General features: G+C 42.7%; 3 protein-coding genes across 14 annotated transcripts in view; 2 read left to right on the top strand and 1 right to left on the bottom strand.

Moving 5' to 3' along the window:
* Positions 1–80: 80 nt before the first annotated feature.
* Positions 81–4,013, bottom strand: si:ch211-110p13.9 (uncharacterized protein LOC562347 homolog). 3 transcript variants are annotated; one of them, XM_035640456.2, is made up of 4 exons: positions 2,938–4,010; positions 2,519–2,592; positions 2,239–2,372; positions 81–2,144 (listed from the first exon to the last, which is right to left on the bottom strand). In XM_035640456.2, the coding sequence occupies exons 2-4, from the start codon at positions 2,559–2,561 to the stop codon at positions 1,368–1,370; spliced, it is 954 nt and encodes a 317-aa protein (XP_035496349.2). In that variant the 5' UTR covers positions 2,562–2,592; positions 2,938–4,010; the 3' UTR covers positions 81–1,367. The 3 variants fall into 3 exon arrangements, with proteins under 3 accessions (XP_035496349.2, XP_035496348.2, XP_035496347.2); XM_035640455.2 differs by having other exon boundaries at positions 2,463–2,592; positions 2,938–4,006; XM_035640454.2 differs by having other exon boundaries at positions 2,239–2,592; positions 2,938–4,013.
* Positions 4,014–4,171: 158 nt separating this feature from the next.
* zcchc8 (zinc finger, CCHC domain containing 8) lies at positions 4,172–9,451 on the top strand. The gene is made up of 14 exons (XM_035640451.2): positions 4,172–4,399; positions 4,527–4,569; positions 4,656–4,730; positions 5,008–5,110; positions 5,190–5,267; positions 5,362–5,465; positions 5,664–5,729; positions 5,841–5,901; positions 5,997–6,133; positions 6,250–6,392; positions 6,503–6,618; positions 6,835–6,921; positions 7,406–7,526; positions 7,883–9,451. Exons 1-14 carry the CDS (start codon positions 4,222–4,224, stop codon positions 9,067–9,069), a joined length of 2,499 nt encoding a protein of 832 aa, XP_035496344.2. The 5' UTR covers positions 4,172–4,221; the 3' UTR covers positions 9,070–9,451.
* Positions 9,452–10,563: 1,112 nt separating this feature from the next.
* Positions 10,564–18,938, top strand: part of clip1a (CAP-GLY domain containing linker protein 1a) — a 24,233-nt gene continuing 15,858 nt past the window's right edge. The window contains exons 1-8 of one of the 10 annotated variants that reach the window (XM_047329181.1): positions 10,564–10,737; positions 14,919–15,024; positions 15,947–16,539; positions 17,082–17,206; positions 17,322–17,538; positions 17,652–17,849; positions 17,977–18,068; positions 18,307–18,367. In XM_047329181.1, the coding sequence (XP_047185137.1) occupies positions 14,934–15,024; positions 15,947–16,539; positions 17,082–17,206; positions 17,322–17,538; positions 17,652–17,849; positions 17,977–18,068; positions 18,307–18,367 (1,377 nt within the window). In that variant the 5' untranslated portion in view covers positions 10,564–10,737; positions 14,919–14,933. Of the gene's footprint in view, positions 10,738–11,090; positions 11,431–14,729; positions 15,025–15,943; positions 16,540–17,081; positions 17,207–17,321; positions 17,539–17,651; positions 17,850–17,976; positions 18,069–18,306; positions 18,368–18,938 lie in introns of those variants that run through there. The other 9 variants (XM_047329179.1, XM_047329180.1, XM_035640445.2 and 6 more) reach the window with 9 other exon arrangements.

Genomic DNA, 18,938 nt, shown 5'->3' with positions numbered 1-18,938 from the left:
TTATCCTTCAAGCTCGAGGCCCTTTTCACAGGTCCCTGCTCCATAATGACATGCACAAAATGAAAGAGGATGCCTGCAACTGCAAGGGCTTTATTCTTTAATCTTGGTAACATTTGTGAGATCTCATCAGAGGTGTAAATTCAATATGGGTGTTACTGTGTCAGAGTAAATGAAGCTGGAACACAACATAAATGAAAGATTTTAAGTTCACCTTTTGTTTTTGAGTGAATAATCCCTATGTAATATTGCAGATGAAGCTCATCTGTGCGAATCCACCGTTAGGAATTTGATAGGTCCAACTCATATCAGCTCAAAATGACGAGGAGCCTTTGTGCTAGCTAGCAGAAGTGGATTTATGGTACAAGACAAAACATCAAAGGCAAGACATCATTTACGTACGTCGCTGTTTGACAAACAATTTTTGCTCTTCTTCGGCTGCTTGCTAGATGACTGTTGGTCTTGGTCTTTCCTGTGGTATGTGGCCTGACCGTCATATATGGACGTACTGCACATGTATGGTTATCATGTTTATGTAATATGCTGATTTAGTTGCTTGGTGTTTTAATTGTGTTTCGTTAACTGTTGCAAATGAAGGCAAAATAGTGTTATTCATGGCATTGTACATTTGTAAAACAATAGAAGGAAACATCAAAATAGGTTTACACTGAAAGTAGATAAATAATTAGTCAGGCGGCCCAAGTTGTTACCAAACCAAAATGGAATGTCATGTGCTGCAGAAAAGAGTGCTCTGTAAATTTCCCATCCAAAAAATACTTTCATTATAATGGACGTTTTTGAGTTGCAGTGCTGGGGTGAGGTCGAATTGTCCTTCCTATCTACTATTCCTTGACCTCAGTGGAAAATGTCATGAGGTCAAGGAAAGGTGTAAAGGAGAATTGATAGGACTTAGGAAAAGCCGACAGCGCTACTTAGACAATCCAACTACAAAAAACGCAGAGGCTCCATCAGCATGTTTCAGTGTTTTGCCACCGTGTGACATCAGATGTAAATGATTCATATGTAACAGTTACTGACATGATGACTCTTCTGCGTCATATTCATACACTTCTACTTCTTCTTCTTTTTGAATCGTTTACGTCTGTGCATGGCGCATCATGTTAAATATCGCTGCCGCAATGAATTGTGTGGCGTCTACTTCTCCTTACTTTTACAAAGTAAGCTCCAGTGTACCCTGCACTAAAGATAAGAAAGGAAGCATCGAAGCTCCTTGCATTTAGAGAATCCGAACATATCTTATCATGGCTGCTGATCAAATACTTCTGGGTCACGTCAAGATTTAGGAAACTTCCTAAACAAATTCGACCTCACCCCTGGTCTTTCCGTTGATCCCTACATGGAAATAAGATTTATTTACATATAAGACTTGAGTAGAGCACATGAGCCACACCAGTGATGAGGTTGTGGTTGGCGAACTCGAGGATGAGGAGCAGGATCGGGTATTCACTGTGTCTCTTCTCCACGGTGGACTCCTCACTTAACCCCATCCAGTGAAGCAGCAGTGTTTGCATGGCTTCTGGGAATAGTTCTGTGGCTAGTTGCTCAGCAGGTGGCAAGTCACTTATTCGCTCAATATGCTGAACTTTAAAGCCCTCCACTTTTTGACTAATGCTACTGTTGGCTGCGTGAAACTGCTGGCCCAGCCATCGTCCTATACAACTCAGGAGGGAACTTGAATATGCAGAGCCCCAGTCTTTGGCCTGTAGCAGAGCTAACACAGTTTCCGTCACATCCTTTTCTTCTAGACTCCCATTCATGTACTGATTAATGTTCTCCAAAAGCAGCAAGATGGTTCCCAGCTGTTCTGTGTGGCTTTGAGTATCTGAAGAGAGTTTCTCATCCAAGCTGTGTAATTTTTGCTTCACTGTGGATAAAACCAGTTTGCTTTGCTCAGTTTGCAAGCTCTTCCTCGGAAAAGAACAGTAATCGTGATCTGCAGACGCGTCGCTCTTGTCACTGACGCGTACGTCCACCAATGCCATGCCAACCTGGCAATGCTGCAGCTGTGACATGTCATTTCTTAAGTCTGTATCACACATGCTGCTGGGTGCTGCGAAGTCGAGCTGCATCCTGAGGCTGTAACTCATTTTCAGAGGGCTGTCATTTATCTGCGATTTCCAAACCTCCTACAAAGTAAAGGCATAATATGTCAAAAGATCATTTGGGAGTGTGTACAGTAGATACCATGCAGAGACATGCATTGTGTGAACAGTACTGTACCTGGAAGTTCTCGAGCACAGCCAGCTGCTCTTGCTTACTGTACATTTCAAAGGCTACTCGGAAAAGTCCTTGAATGCTGTAGAACCAGAGACTGTTGTTTGCAGAAGGTACCTTCAACCCGTGAAACCTGAGTGCTACAACAAACCAGGATGGAAGACAACAGTGTTCGGTGTGAATGGCTGTGTGCAAGGCACACGGGTATGTCTTTAGTGGTGCCATTTTACCTGAGGAAAATGTTATTTTTGTGGCCAGTCCTTTCTTGGCAAACTTGGCGTGGTACCTGGGATGGTTCTCTGTACGGACGTCAGTGCTGGAGAAGACATCGGCTCCTAAGTACAGAGGAATCACGGGGCCCTGAAACACAGGGTCACCTTATGAAGTCTTCCATTAAGAAAAAGGTGGAAATAGGGAGTTGAGTTGAATTAAAAAAAAAAATTAAAAAAAAAGCTCTTATAAAGTTGCCTCTGGTTTGTAGTTCATACATTAAAAAAATCAAAACATCTGAAAATTACATATTAAGTCAAAATATCATAAACTGCTTTTGGTTTGTCTGGAGATGGCGGCTGATACTGCACCTCATGGTTGGTTTAAGTGTCTACGGCTGATGTCCGTACAAAAACATCGCTGCAATTTGCGTCGCTATAGGAGCGAAAACAGACATCTTCGATCCTGCAGTGGCGCTCGGCAGTGATCGCTCACCTGGTGCGGACACTCCGTCAGCCTGAACGAGGTTGGATTCTCCAAGTAAACAAAGCGGATCCTCCGGAAGCCGCCGACGTCCCACTGCGGCAGCGACAAGTGGACAGTTGAGCTACTTGACATTGTTGGAAGCAAAGTATGCTTCTCACCAAGTCGAAACTGAGTCTTGTCCCGTGGGAACGCTGGCCGTGCTGCGTCAACGCGGTAAACGCAAGTGGAGAAGTTGAACGTCCGCAACAAACCGCACCGGATCAACGGGGAAGACGCATGTGGAGTGGAGCACGTTGTGCCCTCAGCGCTGTCTTACAGACCACAAGAGCGACTCGGGATGAAGCTAAACATATTCAGATCTTTTAGTTTAGTAAAACACACTGCTCGAGTGTAATGTGTCAAATGTACTACACATGATCAATAGTATAGTACGAGCTGTGCCTATTATATCATCAGATTAATATATGTACATTATGTCAAAGAAGAACTTTACTGTTGATGTTGGTTGAGGTGGAGCTCATTTTTAACAATGTAATACTGGAGACATATGGATGAATTGCCTGATTATGTCTGCAATCAATCAGTTCATTGATTGGTTTGTGTAACTTAAGCAGAGATTTACACCTTTTGGAAATTCGTTGTCCAAACCTCACTACTATTAAACACAATTCAATTGGTTGCAAGGGAGAGCAGCGCATATACAAAACAATAATATCATCAGCAGTCAATTTTCTGTCAATCAGCAAATCAATTCAGGACTGCACCTAATAATAGGTGCCTACTGCAAATATATTTTATGTGGGGATGTGTTTTGCATTAAGGAACCTTAATCTGAAAAGTAACTACTAACTACAACTGCGGAGTAATATGTCTTAATATGTGGTGGGCAGAAATAGCATAAAAAAACTGCTAAAAAGTAACGTACAAGTATTTCAACTCAGTACTTAAATATTCAATTACTTTACACCACTGGCTTCTGACTGTGACATTTTTGGTAAAATCAAAACTGAAACAGCTTAGAAATTTGTTTAGAATGTTTAGAAATTTGGTAATGACTTGCTTTATGTTTTATGTGAAAACAGCTGTGTATTAAATGTTCTGTTCTCTGTGGATATTTTGAGCCAGCCAAGACAAAGTTACGGGCGAACCCCCCCTCCACCAATTCTCTTCTTCTCCCAATCACGTATACGTCCACCCTACACGTGACATGACGACGACCAATGAAGACGAAGAGCAGTCGCCTTGACCTCTGAACTCCAGTCCCTGCACGACAGAGCTCGGTAAAAAATAAAAATGGCTGAAGTGGATTTCGGAGACAGTGAGCTCTTTCAGCAGCTTGACGACTCCGCGCCGGCGCTGCCGACGCACATTCGCTTCTCAGATGACGAGGGAGAGGAGCAGGAGGAGACGAGCCAGCCCCGGAGCAAGCTGGATGAGAGCGACGACTACATCCAGAAGCTCACTGAGGAAAATATCCTTCTGTCAGATCCGCTCGCTGTATGCTAGCGCTGTGGGTTAGCACGCATGCTAGCGCCGCGGGCGTCTCGCGTGTAGCCGAGAACAGATGCTCTGTCTTTTCCCCTTAACTCGCAGATCACATACAGTTCTGAGGAGGAAACTCAACATCTTGACGCGACCAAGGTAAAGGGCGGACGCTCGGAAATTCAGACTAGAAAAACCAAACGGTTCGCCCACGAACCAATGCTAATGTCCCTCTGACTTCACAGCGGCATCACAGTGGAAGATGTCAACAACGACGGGCCACTTCTTCAGATCCTTTACGCAAACAACGGTATTTCGAAGTAAGCAATCTTTTCCCATCGGCAACTGCATTCGTTCGTCCACTGTGGGTTTGCATCGTCTCGGTTGTTAGGTTGTAGACGTGTGTCAATTCACGTGTGTTGTTGAAACAAATTGATATGGCTGACCCATCTGTTTTCATTTTTATACTTTGACTAATAAAACTAAAATACAGCCCATGACTACCTTGCTGGCGTCTTTCCCGTTGAAACACCTTCGTGAATATATGTTGTACTCTGATGAATAAAAAACGAACTCAACAACGAACGTCTCATTTAGGCAGTGTCGTCAGGAGATTGAAGATTGCATCTGCAGCGTGATTATGAAGCACCAGAAACCAGACCATGAAAAGAAAAAATCCTCCTTTCACGTGAAACCTCAGGTATTTACCTCAAAGAGTATTTTGACAGTTTCATTGACGACATTCGACGGGGGGGAAACATGTTCCATCGTCTTTACAGTGTTCGGCGTTTGCGATGGACGACGAGCCACCGAAGACGTCCTCCAGCAGTGTGAGAACAACAACAGAAGCCTTTAAAGTGAGTGTTCACCGCGGTTGTTCTCAACGGTATTTCTCTGCGGTTTGAATAATCCCAACATATCATGAACTCTTGTCTCGTTTTTCTGTCTTAGGTGGTTGGAAGCGTCTTATATTTCACTTCTTTCAGTGTTGATAAACTTGGACAGCCTCTGGTCAGTGAAAACCCTCAGCTGACAGATGGATGGGACATTCCAACGTATCTTTAAGATGGAGAAATTGCCTGTATTTGTTCCCCACAGGTGATTTCATTAAGGGAGGAAACATTTTTAAATGTATGTTCGTATTATAAATGGGCAGGGCTTAAGTGCTACTGAGTTCAAGTAGACAATATCATTTGATTAGATTTTATTCCAGTGTGGGCAAATGCAATATAATTTCCTGAATTATTGCAAAGCTATCACCAGGTTTTTAACCAAGTTGTTGGAACAGATGGAAAGGATATCGAAATGAAAGACAAAAGGTATGACTGGGATTAACAATAAGCAGCTTTATTTAGTTTTCATCTTCTGCTTGTAACTTGCTTTGTCAGTTGCTACGTATAATGAACCTATTACTGATCTTGTCATTTTAGACCAAAGTCCATGTGTTTCAACTGTGGCTCCGCCAGCCATCAGCTGAGAGATTGTCCCAAGGTAATAAGGATTCATTATTATGGCATTGACCCAAGATAAACACACAAGAGTGTCCTAACTCGATTAACTACATTTTTATATTGTCACCTCCATAGCCTAAAGACATGGCTGCAATCAATGAAAGAAGAAAAGAGTTCAATCAAAACAGCAACCAGGGCCCACAGAGTAACCAACGATACCATGCGGATGAAGTGGAGGAGCGGTTTGCTAAATACAAGCCTGGAGTCATGAGGCACGGCTGAAACGGAAATGAGCATCATTTAACCACAAGCAGTATCTATTGGAACAAGTTAAAGTCAATTTTGATTATTATTTTTTTTTTTTTTACTGTGTTGTGTACTCAAACAGTGAGGAGCTGTTGTCTGCACTGGGAATTGATGGCAACACCCTGCCTCCTCTGATTTATCGCATGAGGCAGCTTGGCTACCCACCGGGTTGGCTCAAAGAGGCAGAGATGGAAAACTCTGGCATAGCAATGTATGATGGAAACGGTATGTTTTAAACATCCCACTGACTACATTTCAGTGACCTACTGCAAAACAGGATCTTTTTAACCTGTACAAAGGTTGAGTTTAATTGTTTGTGTTTTCCTCTTTTGCAGCTTCAAATAATGGCAACGTAACGGAGAATAGCAATTCACAAAACATCTCTTATGATGTTTCCAAACTGGTGGATTTCCCAGGCTTTAATGTACTTACACCAAACAAAATGAAAGATGTAAGTCTTTTTTTAATGATTATATTAATACTTCATTTTGTTTATTAATCACTGTGTTATGGCCTTACTTGGACTTCTGTGTGTATACGTTATTTTGTTTGTGAGAAATGATGGCATCAGAAATGCAGTGCACCACCTTTTGAGACAGAAGTTTCTATATGTTTTAGCAGCATTTTTTTGTCTCAATCTATTTATCTCTTTTTTTTTGACTTCCAGGAGTTCATGCAGTATGGTTCAGTTCCAATACAGAACCACCAGATGAAGCAAAACTATGCCGCCTACTTGTCCAACAACTTTCCTATGGTAATTATCTTGAAGTTCCTCAGTGGTTGGGTGTTTCCTCTCAAAGCAAGTATGCCACACCTCCCATCTGGCTTTCTATTTTCTAGCTTCCTTTTTGACAATTTGGCAAATGTAACCAAACTTTCTGGAATACACTAAGGTGTAGGTGTTAAGACTTGCACTAACATTAATTCTTATTCACACCACTCTAGTTGAAATGAAAGACAGGCTTTTAACAGAAGCTATTGTGTGAATAATGTTTCATAAGAGCTTGGATTATTCTAAGATCATCGTAGATATTGCAGCCATTTCTGCCTCTTTCAGCCATGAATTCTACTCTTGTCAATCATTGTAATTTGTGCTATTTGAACATGACATTATAGGTAGGAGCATTAAGTTTTCATTAAGTGGCCAAATAATGAAAATAAATCATATATTGATATAGCTCAAGATTATCCAACCTGTAAATAATTTTATTCAACATTTGATTCTTCGTTGCATTCAGCCTGGTGCCACCAGCAACAAGAGGCGGCATGAATCGGACTCATCTCCACATCAAAGGAAGAGGAATAGGCCCAGTCCTGATCAGAACTCTAGCAGGAGCTCAGATATGGATATTGAATCAGGTACCTATTCATTTTAGTCACCTTTTTTCAGGAGGCATATAATGAGCCTCGAGTGTCCAGAACACAATATTTTGTAAATTAAGAGTTATCTGTATTTTTTCTGATTTTAATCTTGAAATCCAGTGACCTTTTGTTTTTATGACTTGATATGCAAAATACTAGTTTGCTTTCCTTTTTTGTTGTTTTGTTGTTGTTGTTGTTTTTTACATTGCTATGTTATAAGAAGCAAATGTTCTGTTTTTGGTCATAGCTGAAATATAGAATAATACACAGTAATACTTAAATCGGTCGCTTCGTTGTTTGGTCAAAGTGTCATATTTTAATCTTTTGGCGACTTCATTTATCTCTCCCCCCAGACCCAGGAACACCCTTTAAATCTCCAGGCCCAGGTGACTTCCAGTTCCAACCACCGCTGCCCCCTGGCTCTCCTTGCTTCAGTTCACCTCCTCCCTTACCCCAGGGCACTCCTCCAGCTACACCCACTCCCCCACCTCTCCCTAAAGGTACACCTCCTCATACGCCCAACAACGGCTCTCCGGCTCTGCGAGGGCAGAAATGGGTTGTAGTTGATGATGCTGTGGAGGGAGCAGACGATGACCTGACATTGGAGGAACTGGAAGAGCAGCAGAGGCTGATTTGGGCAGCTCTAGAAAATGCTGACACCGCCACAAATAGTGACTGTGAGACACCTGTGATGGGAACACCAATACCCAGTTCACCAAGTGTGTCCACGCCTGCACATATCGACACAGAAACAGAAGAGGCAGAAGAAGCAATGGACACAGTGAGACCTGCAGACGCTTGCCATGGCAGTGAAAATCAAAAGGAACCAGAAGTTCAAGAGATTTGCGCTCTGAGTCCTGGACCAATCAAGGCTGAGGAAGACAGCCCTCAAAGCCCTGAACAGCTCAAAGGCCAAGACAATGGCCCACAGAGTCCTGGTCCAGTCAAATCCCAGGATGACAACCCACAGAGCCCTGAACCACTCAAAGCCCAAGACGATGGCCAACAGAGTCCTGGTCCAGTCAAATCCCAGGATGACAACCCACAGAGTCCTGGTCCAGTCAAATCCCAGGATGACGACCCACAGAGTCCTGAGCCACTCAAAGCCCAAGACGATGACCCACAGAGTCCTGGTCCAGTCATATCCCAGGATGACAACCCACAGAGTCCTGAGCCACTCAAAGCCCAAGACGATGGCCCACAGAGTCCTGACCCGGTCAAATCCCAGGATGACAACCCACAGAGTCCTGAGCCACTCAAAGCCCAAGACGATGGCCCACAGTGTCCGGGTCCAGTCAAATCCCAGGATTACAACCCGGAGACCCCTGATCCAGATTTCTCTAACAGGGGTGCCACAGATTGTGCTTCCCCTAAGCATGCCGAGAAGATAACAGCTGTTCCTCATCGGAGCAGGTTTGCAGCTGGCATCGTTCCATTCGAAGATACACCGGAATTCACTGAAGTTGCTGAAGCCACAGGGACATACCTTAGGATCAGAGACTTACTTAAAAGTTCCCCTCGCAATTTGAAGAAAAAATAAAAATTTACATTGTTGATTTGGACATGAGGATGAATGTTTTTTTATTTTATTTTATTTTATTTTTTTACAAAAAACTTTTTTTCATTTCCATCCCCAGCCTATCAAGTATATTTTTTTAGCCGTTTATTGTTTTATACCAAGTTAATTATGTATGCTGTATTTACATTTCATCTGTAAACATATAATGTGGGAGGGGCAGTGGCAGATGATGCAACAGCAATGGTTTGTAGATTTTGACTGATAAGTCTCAGATTTTTGAAGTAAGTAGTGTAACTGGAGCTGTTGATTTTATTGTAAAATTTGTAAAATGGCAATTTGATGTTGTTTAAATGGCTTTTTCTATTTTTGTCCCACTTGAATTGATCTAAAATCATCAAGTAAACCTGCTTGTGTCAGTGCTTTATTTCATAGATCTACTGAGATGTGGGTTGGATTTTAGTTTGCTGTTTGTTGGTGAGCAAGATGGCCCTCTTTGTTGCTATAATCACTTCACTTCCTGATTTTAATGATCATTGCAAATGAAATTGTATATATTTGAAACAGTGCCCCAAATATTTTTTTGTCAACAATTTTTTTCTTTATTATACAAATTTATCAAATTGGTTCATATAATTAATTTATTAACACACACTTTTCAAATACAGATTAAAATCAACTAAATAACTTATATGATGTTGTTCGCACAAAGTTAAGAAAATTACCAACATAGTGAATGTTGAATTTGTCCAAATTATTAGGACACAGGGCACGGCAACATCCCCATGCATGTAGAATACTCTCATTTAGATTGGTAAATGACTTGCACTTACGGTACATTATACACTCAGAATACCCCCACACACCTACATACATATTTATGCAAATATACATGCTCATAAGAGCATAATGTATGGGTGTGCTGAACCTCTGAGAAACAAGAGAATATTTAACTTCTTACAAAGCTGTGTGAAAACGATTGTGTGTACAGCGTACTTTTTGTTAAAAACAAATGCGTATATATCTTGCAACAATAGGCATAGGATTTTAAACTATTCAGTCTTTATATTCAAAATCTGGAAGTTTTAGTCATACAAGTCTGACTGATCTTGTATGTATAGTATTTTTTTTCCTCCATTGTTCCAACTTTTCAGAATTTCTGATTTGAAATGGCTGGTATTATGATCATAATTTTGAATCCTCTCAAAATTCTGAGATGAACCAAGCTTGTTCTGCACTCCAATCCCAAATTGTATGGTGTACAGAAAGTCTACACTTTCCCTCAGAAAAGGATTTTTTTTTTGCAGTTTTTTTTGTATTAATGTGTTCATGTGAAGAAGAAAAAATGAAAAGCATAATGTGAAGGACTCCCCAGTACAAGGCCGTGCTTTGTCAGCAAACTTTGTATGACTTCCTCTGATGTGTGAACTGTGGCAGTGACGTGTTCTCTGTCGGAGAGCGGGTTTGTTCTCAGCAGCGAGGGAGCGCTCCATCTCGCTGAACACATCATCTTTGGCGGGCGGCTCCCGGTGACGTCTCCCTCGGCCGTTGGCCACAGCTCGTACGCGGGGCTGTGCCTGCTCGTGTGTGATCCGGGCGCAGTAGTCGTTGCGGTTCTGCACTTAGCCTGCTAGCTGTGTCCACGTTTGACCCCCCGCCACCAGATGACGAAGCTGTGTAGAAACACATCAGGTCAGTATTGTCTCTCCGCCGAGGGCCGCGCGCTCCTGTTGCCGCTCCCGTCATGTGTGCGGCTGCTGAACCAGGAAAAGAAACGCTACCGTTCGACAAAAGTTGCTCGGCGTAGACGTGACTCGGGCTTGTCGGTTCAGCTAGCTGGCTAACGAGCCCTTCTCCCGGTTCTGTCCGCCGCGGCCTCACCGCCGACGTCACCGGGTCGGTCGACCGATCACGTCCTCGTCTCTCCTGTCGCCACAACGCGACACTTGAGCCGAACGGTTCGCTCGCTGTCAACCGACGGCTTCACGCGGCGACACACATTTACATGTGATCCGCTGAGACACAAGTTGTTATGCTAACTCTCAACTTGTAGCAGCAGTGAGCCCTGCTGGAGCCCCGCGGACGTTGCGGAGACATTTGGACTTGAAGGAATTCCTTTGAGTCGTTGATCGGTCAGTCGGTGATCAGTCAGTCGGTGATCGGTCAGACGATGATCGGTCAGTCGGTGATCGGTCAGTCGATGATCGGTCAGTCGATGATCGGTCAGTCGGTGATCGGTCAGTCGGTGATCGGTCAGACGATGATCGGTCAGTCGATGATCGGTCAGTCGGTGATCGGTGCGTGTGAACACGCGGAGGTAGTTACCGTCACTACCGGCGATGGACATGGTCTGATTTCACCTGTGGCGTAGAACTGGCGGACAAGGTGAGTTAACTGACACGGTACCTTATCATACACTGGAAGCAGACGTGCCACCTCATCGACAGCTCTCAGCCCGTTAGCCGGGGATGAAGACGTGAAGGCGGGGTGACGCCGCCGGACCAGCCCCGGGACAACTGTCATCAGACAAGACATTAGTCTTTCTGCTTCATCCAGTCAGCAGTTACGCTTACTATTCAAACTGAGTGACACGAGCTTGATCAAGCTTGATTTTTAAAAAAATATCTGCTAGTCTTTAAAACTTCCTCATATGCAAGTTAAGAATACACTTATGTGAACGTAGGACTTATAGTTGTGGCACAGATGATCTAATAAACATGTCACTTTACAGAAATATATCAATTGTCTACATGTTTTAAATTAGTTGATTTCAGCCCAGTGGATTGGAAAAAACCCATTCTGTAGGATATTACTATGCAATTTATCTGATCTAGTTGAAGGCGCTTTATCACTTTTGAAAAGGGCTGGATGTTTTAGATTGGGGTGCAGAGGGAGCTCTGGCAGTGGCTGTGTTGATCTGTCCTTGCTGTGAAGAAGGTTGAATTGTTTGCATTGAGACAATGTTGTTGTTGTTCACTTCAAAACAGGTGGGTCTGTAGGCAGAGACACTGGACGCAGGATGCCTCTGGGTCTCACGGTGTGCTTATGTCCTGTTAGTGCGCTCCTACACCTTCCTCTGTCAGGGCCAGCAGGGGCCTACACAATCATTTCAACAGATGTTTCCTCGAAAAGGACTTACCAGAGCTTGTTCTGGCCTTGGCCTTGTGGGGACAAAGCAAGAGAGTAGGAGTATAGGTTATATCTGTGAATACGCCCTCTGAAGACACTGAGGTGGGTTTTTTCCCCCTATTTTGGTGAAAACTGTGAGTTGGATACTGTATCAGGCTCATAGCTTTCATAAGAAATGTCCTGCTTGAGAAGGACGCCTCAACAGCTACACTCAGTCAAAGCTGGAAATCTCTTTGTCCTGGTTCAGTATCTTTGAAATCAATGGCTTTTATTAGCTTAATAAAAGAAAATGTGGAAGGAAATCCCACTGACTTGTGTACCCCATCTGTAGAATACTTGGGAGGCTGAAATGGAAAGAGTTTTTAATGTTTTTGCAAAACATCAATACATGTTTCTTACTTCTGTATCACATGTGGTTTTACGCTCATGTTGTCAGCAAGATATACTTCTCTGAAATATGTTAGGCCTAAGAACTGTACCCTGCACAATCAGTTAGTTCACTATTCACAAGTATAATGTAGATATTCATCTGTGGAGATTGATTTAGTTTTATTCCCTAAGGATTATTTTCCAACATGTTTTAAATGACGGACTGAGCATACAAACTTCTGATATCACGAACATGGAAGTGTATTATGTCTCTGCTGTCATTGTGAAGTAGGCACATCCCCCATTCTGTTTTGTAGGTTGCCATGTATTTGTTTTTGTTCATTCAGATTTACATCAGAAAAAAATGAAACCAGACAACGTGGGATTCGGGTATAGATTAGTACTGAAGTTAAGCCTAGTTAAGAATTTTACTTTAACATTCATCAGCAGATTAATTCTCTTACAGTTATAAAAAAAAACATTGTCATTTGGCTTTTTTCCTGGATATAGATTAGACTGAGGGTCAGTGGCAAAAGATTAACATTACTGCAGTAGGAAATTCTCCAGACTAAGTGGATCATTTTCAGCTGACTGCATCAGCTCACCAATCGGAGCTGAAACATCCTCTGATCGAGTTCAAAAGACAGTTACACTAAAGCTGGCTGTTTTTCTTAGTCAACATCTTTCTGCTGTTTAGCGCTTCGCTGAAACAATTCGCAGAGTAATGCATATTCCTTTATTTTCCATCGTGCAGCCTTAAGATATTGAAGTGCTTTCTTTCTCGCGCCTCCTCTTGACCTGAGGGAATTAATCAGTATCATTCAAAGGCACAGCAGGGGAAAACTGGAACACTGTATTCAAACTAGGTCGTGTATGCCGATGGCCACCCTTCATTCTCTGCTGAGAAATATCTTGGAGGGTGTTAGAGAATTTTTTTTTGGTGAAGCAGCTACATACTGTAGCTCAGGAATGAAAGGCATGTTTGTGTGACGCTGTACAACAAGTTCTATTTTGAATTTCTACCCTGCGAGGACAAGTGTCTTGGCTGACTGGATTCAAAATGGTTTAACTTTGCAGGAGAAACATACTTTGCTGATTTTATAGCTTATCGATTTATTTCACAGTAAAGGGAATTTAAAGGGTCTAAAAATTCCCAACTGTAATTCAAGCCCCGTTTAAGAAAATAAAATAACAAAATAGTTTTTTTTTCCCCATTGTCTTGAAAGATTTTGCAATCAAACAATTGTGCTAATGAGTGACGTTCATATCCTGCACTTACATGGTCTGTGGACATATACTTGTAAGATTACACTGTCCAGCCGTGGATACCCACATATGTGCAGTTACTATGAATCCTTGTGAGTCACATTATTAACAAAGCAGCACGTCCTTGCTTTGGGTGGCTTGTGTAGTTAGCATTTACTGCTTTGAGTGTGGTCGCACGATCAAGCATCAGACTTGGTGTCCGACCTGCAAGTGTTCTGCAGGGAAGAGATCATGTTGGAAGATGCTGCAGTATTTTGATAGTAGATTTGCTCATTTGGTTCAATTATTGAGGGCAATAAACGTAGACAAACCTAACACAGTGCCACACTTCAACATTTAACAACAGGGACACTGTGTTTGAAAAGCCGCCATTCAGCCAATCAGGTTCTGACCAACAGGATAATCTGCTGGTGGTCGTGTTTCGACAGTAATCCCATTTTAGAAAAAGCTGCCGACCAGACTTACATGATTTAATATGCCAGAATGATAGATTGAGTGACAGAAAATGTTTGTGGTGCTGTGTGTATTATGGTGAAGGTCACAGATGATAGGCTATTCAGAAGCTCATGAAGGCATTAACATTGACAACCTTTGACAGGGTATTTTTAGGGTTTGACGTGGTGTGGGCCGAGGAGCTTGTTGTCATAACAGAAACAAAATGCCTCCATTAACAGAGCAACACAAACACAGTAAATCAGCATGCCCTAAAGGCATATCTGTACTTGCTATATATATAAATATTGGTTTACTCAAATAAATTTGAGAGTCAGCAAATACTTCATTTACTTACATGATTCATTAACTTGATTGATTAAAAAATTGGAAAATTAGCCTTCATTGTTATCTTGAGTGCTTTGTAGAATACACGAAAAGGCAAAACGTAGTCAAGTAATGTTACATTTTTTTCCCTCTCCAAACAGGGTCCTTTTCGTGAGCACCACTTTTTTCCCCCTCCCTTTTCCTCCTTTTTTATTTTGTTTTTTGTTTTTGTTAAATTGATTTTGGGGCGGAGAAAACAGCTTCGCCATCACAGAACTGCAACCAGTTTTTTTGATGGTCTGGGATCAGTGTGCACCCACTGACGGACACAAGCCTTGTGGGTTCAACAGATCACAGGAGGAAACATGAGCACAGCCAAGTCCAGTGGGATCAAAGGGCCCAGCAAGATAGCCAGGCCACCTGGGACAGGAGCCCCCAAGACAAACCCCAGCACAGGTAAGTGTCCCAACTTCTTCAGCTTGTGGTGAGCATGTGACAGTTTAGTTTTTTCCCTTGAATGAATACATTCTAATAATATTGGAATAGTTGCCTCGCCCGAGCATTAAAGTAATTAGAAAATTCTGTTTTAATTGCTTACCTTGCTAGAGGCAAACATTGTACTGTATGCCATGTGAGACACTCTGCCTTTGTCTATGGTTTGAAATTACTTTATCATGCTTGCATTGATTTGGAAGCTATGAAATCAGAAAAAAATAGAAAAAGATATTAGTTCTTTTATGTGATCCTCCTCAAAAATGCAAAAAAAATCTGTACAGCTTACTTTGTTAGAGTAGCTTAGCTTTGCAGGATGAAGCTCACAGTCTAAAGCCCCTTTTCTACTGGTCTGCAATAGGAATGGATGTAAAGCCTACTGTACTCTACGGGCTGCTCCTACACTACGTTGAGGACATACTCTGGTGGCACAAAGGATCATGGGATATGTGAGGGCTGGGAGTGTCCATTAATAAAGTTGAGGGGGAAAACAACTATTTTAATGTGTGCAGACGCATGGAGCGCTGTTCGCAAACAGCAACTATCACCTGCAACAGACTTTTTTTCTTGCAGCTATACTGCACAGGTGCATGGAGCAGTGTTCACAAATGCCTATTAGAGTATACACTCTGTCGGTCAAACTGCGAAGGTGAACGGAGTGGCGTTCACAAACACCAAATGGTGTTTGCAAATGTGTTTATAGACGCCAGCTGGCGATACATAATTAAAGTACAACATGAAACGGCAGGGAAATCGGAAGAATTATGACCTCTTGCGCTTACCGAACATGTACATGTATTATTCTCTGAACATCAAATCACATGATGTTTCAATGTTTTGCACATCAGTCATTGCAGTGTCTCTCTCACTCCTTATATTTCAGCAGGAGCTAAAGTTATTGCGGCCGACAAATCAGCTGCAAGTGCCAGTGGTGGAGATGCCCAAAATGCTGAGGAGAGCTTCCAGGTTGGGGAGCGAGTGTGGGTGAACGGGAATAAGCCAGGCATCATTCAGTTTTTGGGAGAGACACAGTTTGCCCCGGGACAGTGGGCAGGGATTGTTCTCGATGAGCCAATTGGGAAGAATGACGGGTCGGTGGCAGGGGTGCGCTACTTCCAGTGTGAATCCCTGCGAGGTATATTTACCCGCCCATCCAAGTTGTCTCGCACTGAGGGGGAGTCTAATGGAACTCAGACGGCACCACCTTCCCGTGCTGCTTCACCCACGCCTTCAGTTACTAGTGTAGCCTCTCATACGACTGCAACAAAATCGACAGTACCCACAACTACCACAGCAGGCAAGAAGGCCTCCACCACCACGCCTGCCACACCAGCCACGCCGGCCACGCCGGCCACACCAGCTACACCAGCTACACCATCCAACCTTGCACGCACAAACAGCGAATCTATCTCCAACCTCTCAGAGACTGGATCAGTGAAGAAGGGGGAAAGGGAACTGAAGATGGGTGACCGTGTTCTGGTAAAGTTTGTTGCATCATTTAAAAGAGATATTTCAGCTAAATGACGGAACTGTAAAATGATTTGTTTATGTTTGAGCACAATTAGCATCAGTTAGAACTATGCTTGTTTAGAGTAATGTGACTCCCAAGACTCAATCTCTCCTTCAGAGGGTTAGTATTTTCAAAAAAACAACACATGAAGCATGGCAGCAAACTTCAATTTCTCAGTCAACGGAAGTATTATTACTAAAACATTTTAGTGCAAGTACCATTTGTGTGAATTCTGGTAGGTCTGATTATATCTTGATTAGCACCTTTCTTCCTCTTTTCAGATTCCCATTTTTTCTCCCTTTCGTCAGCCAAGTGGCTGTGTAACACATTATTTTCAAGAGGAAGTATCACTCATGACTATTGAACTGCAGAGGAAACGTGCTATCATGTAAACCTTTGTAGCTTTGCTTTTCATTCAGGGTTTATTACCAGGCAAATCTGATTACACCTTAGGCTTCTCTTATCTGTTGAAGGGATTATATGATGGCTAATGTTAGTATTTTCCTCTCAGGTTGGTGGTACAAAGGCGGGAGTGGTACGTTTCCTTGGGGAAACCGATTTTGCCAAAGGAGATTGGTGCGGTGTGGAATTGGACGAGCCTTTAGGAAAGAATGACGGGGCAGTGGCAGGCACGAGGTACAAAAACCACAGGATCTTCAAACATCTAGAAGAAAAGTTGTTTTACATGTCATCCACGTGACGTGCACTATGACTTTCATTATCATGATTGTATTCAATTGTCTATCCCCAGATATTTTCAGTGCCAACCCAAATATGGCTTATTTGCTCCAGTGCACAAAGTCACACGCATCGGCTTCCCTTCCACCACGCCGGCCAAAGCAAAAACTACAGTTCGGAAAGTTGTGGCCACACCATCAGGGCTGAAGAGAAGCCCTAGCGCCTCCTCCATAAGTACCATGAGCTCTGTGGCATCCTCTGTCAGCGCCAAGCCTAGCCGCACAGGCCTGGTGAGACATGGCCACACTCAGAAACAACAATATTCAAAAGTTGTAATCATACACTTGCTTTATTCTTTGCAGACTCACCAATCTGACTTTGCTTCTCTTTTGCCTCCTCATAGCTAACGGAGACATCATCCCGGTATAATCGAAAGATTTCAGGCACTACAGCCCTGCAGGAGGCGTTGAAGGAGAAGCAGCAGCATATTGAGCAGCTTATGGCTGAGCGGGACATGGAGAGAGCTGAGGTCGCCAAGGCCACTGGCCATGTTGGAGAGATGGAGCAAGAAATTAGCCTGCTCAGGGATGATCAGGAGCAGGTCAGCTCACCCAGTGGTTCATCATTATCAGTTTGCATGAACCTGCTTGTTGATTCAAAATCACTTTTAGGTTTACAGAATCTCTTGTCATTCATATACCTTTTTTTAATCTAATGTGTTGTTGAAGATGGAGGCTAAGATGGATCAGCTACGTGCCTTGGTTGAAGCTGCAGACAAAGACAAAGTGGAGCTGCTGAATCAGCTGGAGGAGGAGCGTAGGTAAGGATTCCTAGAGGAATAAAAAGTCAAAAGTACAGTCACCTGTGACATGCTGTCCTTTAGCACATATTTTTAAGACAGAAAATGACAGCTGAGATCATGATGCTTATAGAGCATAAAGTTTCGTAAAGTCATGATGGTGGAGATTTGCCCAAGGTGGTGTAATCTTTTTCTTTTCCAGTTGAATTCAAACAAAGAACAAGCTCAAGTAAGATTTTTTTTGCCTTCGGTTTAACAGGAAGGTGGAGGACCTTCAGTTCCGTGTAGAAGAAGCTTGCATTACCAAAGGAGACCTCGAGGTAAATACACAACACATATTCACAACACTGCAACGTGAGAATTGTTACGTATTTGTTCTAATACAGTCATCACTGCAATGAAATTAAATCAGACTTTTTCCATTCATTTAAAATCAAAATTCTACTAATAAGTGAGAAGCAAAAGGCACCTTGCTCCCTGGTCCCATCTCAGGATTACAGTTCACATAAACCTTGTTGTATATTCATTAAAATAAAGTGATTTCATTCTTTGCATACATCGGTGCCTCTCCTTGGGTGCAGGTCCAATGCAATTAAAGTTAGCCTAAGTTTATCTGTAAACTGTCACAGTCAAGTCCAGACGGCGCATTTGCATCGTCTCTCATTTGTGTTGGCACCAGAGACTAGCTACTCTGCTGTGTCTCTGCAGTGTCCGTGTTTGCATGGACACTTTGGTACTGGCTTTATCTTGAATTTAGATGATGTGCTGTCAAATGCAGTGTGAAGGATTATGAGGTATCATGTGGTCACCACACCTGTCTTGTTAACAGACATATTATTTTATTTTATTTTTTTAGCCCAGGGAAAGACCTATGGAGAGATATGCGCAGGG

This window comes from Scophthalmus maximus, chromosome 19 (assembly GCF_022379125.1).
Source record: "Scophthalmus maximus strain ysfricsl-2021 chromosome 19, ASM2237912v1, whole genome shotgun sequence".
Lineage (NCBI taxonomy): Eukaryota > Metazoa > Chordata > Actinopteri > Pleuronectiformes > Scophthalmidae > Scophthalmus > Scophthalmus maximus.
This window is presented reverse-complemented; position numbering and strand designations above follow the sequence as displayed.

Coding starts and splice junctions, on each gene's coding strand:
- si:ch211-110p13.9 (XM_035640454.2), bottom strand. CDS start 3,060: ATGTCAAGTAGCTCAACTGTCCACTTGTCGCTGCCGCAGTGGGACGTC. Junction 2,593..2,937: donor TGACGGAGTGTCCGCACCAG/GTGAGCGATCAC, acceptor CCTGTGTTTCAG/GGCCCCGTGATTCCTCTGTA. Junction 2,145..2,238: donor CTGTGCTCGAGAACTTCCAG/GTACAGTACTGT, acceptor TTTACTTTGTAG/GAGGTTTGGAAATCGCAGAT.
- zcchc8 (XM_035640451.2), top strand. CDS start 4,222: ATGGCTGAAGTGGATTTCGGAGACAGTGAGCTCTTTCAGCAGCTTGAC. Junction 6,619..6,834: donor CACCAAACAAAATGAAAGAT/GTAAGTCTTTTT, acceptor TTTGACTTCCAG/GAGTTCATGCAGTATGGTTC. Junction 6,922..7,405: donor TGTCCAACAACTTTCCTATG/GTAATTATCTTG, acceptor CGTTGCATTCAG/CCTGGTGCCACCAGCAACAA.